We start from the raw sequence: 4,705 nt of genomic DNA, 5'->3' as shown, positions 1-4,705 counted from the left end.
CTGAGTTACACGTTGATTCAATGAAACTAGAGTTTATAAAAATGATATTTACCTATTTAAATTAACAATTTACTCTCCATCTGAGTTGGTCCTGTTTTAATTTATGGGATAAATATCTTACATAACTCATATATTTTGCATGAATAGTTAAGTTTCCCTAACGAATCTAACTGTTCAATGAGCATGGTTATATGTGTAATGTGCTATTTTGAATTTAATTATTTATTATTCTAAATACATAACTATTGATCTATTTAATATGATTATTTCTCAGATTAACCATGTCTTCATTCAACCCACTTACCTCAATTTTGAACCAAAACAAGTTAGAAGGACGGAATTATGTTGACTGGAAAAGGAACCTTGACATTGTCCTAACCGCTGAAGGTTACAAATTTGTAATCATTGAGGAGTGCCCAGAAAAACCTGAAAATGCTACTGATGATCTGGTTAAGGCCTATGACAAATGGGTCGAGGCTGATGAGATGGCGCGATGTTACATTCTTGCCTCTATGGAAAAAGTTTTGGAACATCAGCATCAGTCTATGGGGTCTGCTTATGACATGCTCAAATGGATCAAAGAGATATTCGGTGAGCAAAATTGTGCGGCTAAGCAAACAGCCATGGAAGCCCTTTTGAACACCAAGATGGCTGAAGGATCATCGGCCAGGGACCATGTTCTGAAGATGACGGGTCTTCTGAATGAACTGGAGGTCCTTGGAGCTGTGATTGATAAGGAATCTCAAGTTGAGATGGTCCTGCTGACTCTGCCTGACAGTTTTCAACAATTTTACTTGAACTATAATATGAACAAAATGGATTTGTCACTGCGAAATTGTTGAATGAGTTGCAAGCGGCAGAATCTATTAACAAATAACAAGCTCCAATTGTGGAACTCAATGTTGAGAAAGCTTCGGTTTCTAAGTCGAAAGGCGGTAAGAAAAAGAAAAAGGCTCAAAAGGTATTGGCACCTGGAGGTGCGCCCGGTGTGAAAAAGCCCAAAGGAAAGTGCTACCATTGCAAGCAACCTAGGCATCACAAAAGCAATACCCTGCCTATCTGGCAAAGTTGAATAAGCAAGGTAATTCAAATTTAAATGTCGTTGAAACTTGTTTAGCGGTTGTCTCTATCATGTTTTGGTGTGTAGATTCAGGAGCCACTATTCATATCTGCACTACTTTGCAGGGGTTTCAGGAAATGCGGCGGCTAAGTGAGAATGAAGTTTGCGTTTTTCAAGAAAATGACGATCCAGCACCAACTTTAGCATTAGGAGATATTAGAGTTTCATTTAGTAGTGATAGAGTTTCAGTTTTGAAAGATGTTCTCTATGTACCTTCTATTCAAGGAATTTGATTTTGGTTTCGAAAATAATTGATGTTGGTTGTATTGTTTATTTGCTAATAACTCTGCAGTTATTAAGTTTAATAAACGTTTTATCTACACTGCTGCTAGAGTACATGACCTTTTTATTCTTGATATATCTCCTCATGTGCTACAACAACCAAGAGAATTAAATAACACTAATCTGCCGCATAAAAGAAAACGTATTTCTGAATTGAGCCAAACTTATTTATGGAACTTACATCTAGGCCATATAAATCTAAATAGGATTTTGAGATTGGTCTCTGATGGACCTTTGAGTTCATTGAAAGTGGAGTCGCTACTAACATGCGAATACTGTTTAGAAGGTAAAATGACCAAGAGCCATTTTCCCCCAAAAGGAAATAGAGCCAGCGACAAGTTAGAATTAATTCACTCTGATTTGTGTGGCCCTATGAATATACAAGCAAGAGGTGGTTTTGAGTATTTTGTGACTTTCACATATGATTACTCAAAATATGGATACATTTATCTGTTGTGCCGTAAGTCTGAATGCTTTGAGAAATTCAAAGAATTTAAGACGGAAACGGAGAAACGACATGATAAATATATCAAAACATTGCGATTTGATCGTGGTGGTGAATACCTTTCTACGGAATTCATTAAATACTTATAAGATTGTGGAATTACATCTCAATTATCTGCTCCAGGAACACCACAACAAAAAGAAGAAATAGGACCCTTATGGAAATGGTTAGATCAATGTTAAGTTATTCTGATTTGCCTTCTTCCCTTTGGAGATATGCTTTAGAAACAGCAAATTACATTCTAAATTTGGTTCCTTCAAAGTCAGTACCTTCAACTCCAGTAGAATTGTGTACTGGGCCAAGCCACGTTTACGGCGCATTCGGGTTTGAGGTTGTCCAGCACATGTGCTGAAAGGGAAAGTGGATAAATTGGAATAGATGACAAATTTAGGCATTTTTATTGGATATCCAAAAGGATCTAAAGGCGGTTTATTTTATTGTCCCAAAGAAAAGAAGATAATTATTATGATAAATGCCAGATTTTTAGAAGAGGACTATTTAATGAATCATATTCCTGGAAGTAAACTAGTTTTACAGGAATTAATTAATTGAGTAACTAAAGACTCATCTCTGGAACGTATCCCGGAAGCCAGTATTGACATACCACTGCATTATCATAGTGGGAGAAATGTCAATAGGCAGCAGAATGCATAGGAGCAATTGCCTGACATCTCACCATCCCAAAGTAGTGGGAGTAATGTTGAGCAACCTCAGATTATTGAGCAATCTGAAATTGTTCTGCAGGCTGCACTCCAGGAAGAAGTTAATGATATCCCAACACCGCAAGATGTGGAAGATAACATTGAGGCTTCAGTTCCAGAAAATGATGTTGTGATTCAACAACAAAATCAGACTACACCTGTAGTGACTAGTCGTAGTGGGAGAATTATTAAAAAACCTCTCCGGTTTGCGCTCTTGGGAGAATCTTATGATAGAATTCCTGAAGAGCCTAATATAGAACCTATTAATTACGACAAAGCACTACAGGATACAGATGGTGATAATTGGGTTGTTGCTATGAAATTTGAAATGGAGTCCATGTACTCCAATCAAGTCTGGGATCTTGTGGAACCACCTACTGGAGTCAAACCCATTGGTTGTAGATGGATCTATAAGAAAAAGAGAGGAGTGGATGGAAAAGTGCAAACTTTTAAAGCTAGGCTTGTTGCAAAAGGGTTTACTCAAAAAGAAGGGATCGATTATGAGGAAACCTTTTCGCCAATAGCCATGCTTAAATCCATTAGGATTCTCTTATCCATTACTGCTCATTACGATTATGAGATTTGGGAAATGGATGTCAAGACGGCTTTTCTTAATGGAAGTCTTGATGAGTGCATCTACATGGCACAACCAGTTGGTTTCATAAAAAGTGGCAATGAGCACATGTTGTGTAAATTAAAAAAATCATTTATGGATTGAAACAATCTTCTAGAACATGGAATACTTGTTTTGACACATCGATTAAAACCTTCGGTTTTGATCAATGTGAAAATGAGTCTTGTGTCTATGAGAAGTGGGATGGAGATAAAGTTACATTTTTTGTTTTGTACGTGGATAATATTTTTCTCATAGGAAATAGTGTGAGCATGTTGAATTCAGTAAAGGAATGGTTGTCCTTGCATTTTGATATGAAAGACTTGGGACAGGCGACACATATCCTTGGGATCAAGCTTATGCAAGATCTCAAGCGAAGGATATTAGGCTTATCCCCAAGCACTTTATATTGATAATATTCTCACCAGGTTTAGCATGCAAGATTTCAAGAAAGGCTTTCTCCCTTTTAGACATGGAATCTCTCTGTCAAAAGATCAGTCCCCAAAAACGACCGATGAGATAGAAAATATGAACGTGGTCCCTTATGCTTCTGCTGTAGGGAGTCTCATGTATGCTATGCTATGTACTAGACCTGATATCTGCTTTGATGTTGGCATGGTTAGTAGATATCAGTGTAACTGTGGACGAGAACACTGGACTGTCGTTAAACATATAATCAAGTACTTGAAAAGGACTAGAGATTATATGTTGGTTTATCACTCAGGTGATCTTGCATCCATTGGCTATACTGATTCAGATTTCCAGTTAGATAGAGATTCTAGAAAATCTACCTCAGGATATGTTTTTACCCTAGGAGGTGGAGCCATAAGTTGGAGGAGCATCAAGCAATCATGTGTTGCTGATTCCACCATGAAAGTCGAATATGTGGTTGCATCTGAGGCAGCTAAAGAGGCTGTTTGGCTTGGGAACTTTCTAAAAGAGCTTAATGTAGTTTCTTCGGTTCAAGCACTGATTGTACTTTATTGTGACAATAGTGGTGCAGTTACAAACTCGAAGGAACCAAGAAGCCATAAAAGGAGTAAGCATATCGAGCGTAAATATCACTTAATTCGGGACATAACTCACAAAGGTGATGCAAGAGTGTTGAAGATTGCGTCAGAGGACAATTTGGCAGACTCGTTTACAAAGAGCTTGCCATAGAAGATTTTTGACAAGCATGTAGAAGGAATGGGTATTAGAGTATTAGACGCATGGTTATGAGTCTAAGTGGGAGATTGTTGGGATATACTATTAACCATGCGGTTTAGACATAGTATTTTATTTTATTCTTTATGGAATAATTATTTATTTAATTTATTCAATTCAATAAAATACTACTTTAAATAAATAATTTGTTACTTGTGTGTCCTTTTAGTTATGTAGAAGACAATTTAGTATATGGAATCTTAGCTCATGCACAGAAGATTAAATTGTCAGTTCTTATAATTAATAAATTATGTTCACAATCGAAGATATTATTGGGC

At 36.9% G+C, this 4,705-nt stretch overlaps 1 protein-coding gene across 1 annotated transcript; it reads left to right on the top strand.

Annotated features, from left to right (window-relative positions):
- LOC109225989 lies at positions 282–1,353 on the top strand. Its single transcript, XM_019390793.1, has 3 exons — positions 282–777; positions 882–977; positions 1,148–1,353. Exons 1-3 carry the CDS (start codon positions 282–284, stop codon positions 1,351–1,353), a joined length of 798 nt encoding a protein of 265 aa, XP_019246338.1.

Source organism: Nicotiana attenuata, chromosome 5, assembly GCF_001879085.1.
Source record: "Nicotiana attenuata strain UT chromosome 5, NIATTr2, whole genome shotgun sequence".
Taxonomy (NCBI): domain Eukaryota; kingdom Viridiplantae; phylum Streptophyta; class Magnoliopsida; order Solanales; family Solanaceae; genus Nicotiana; species Nicotiana attenuata.
Note: the sequence above shows the minus strand (reverse complement) of the source record. Positions and strands in the feature narration are given on the sequence as shown.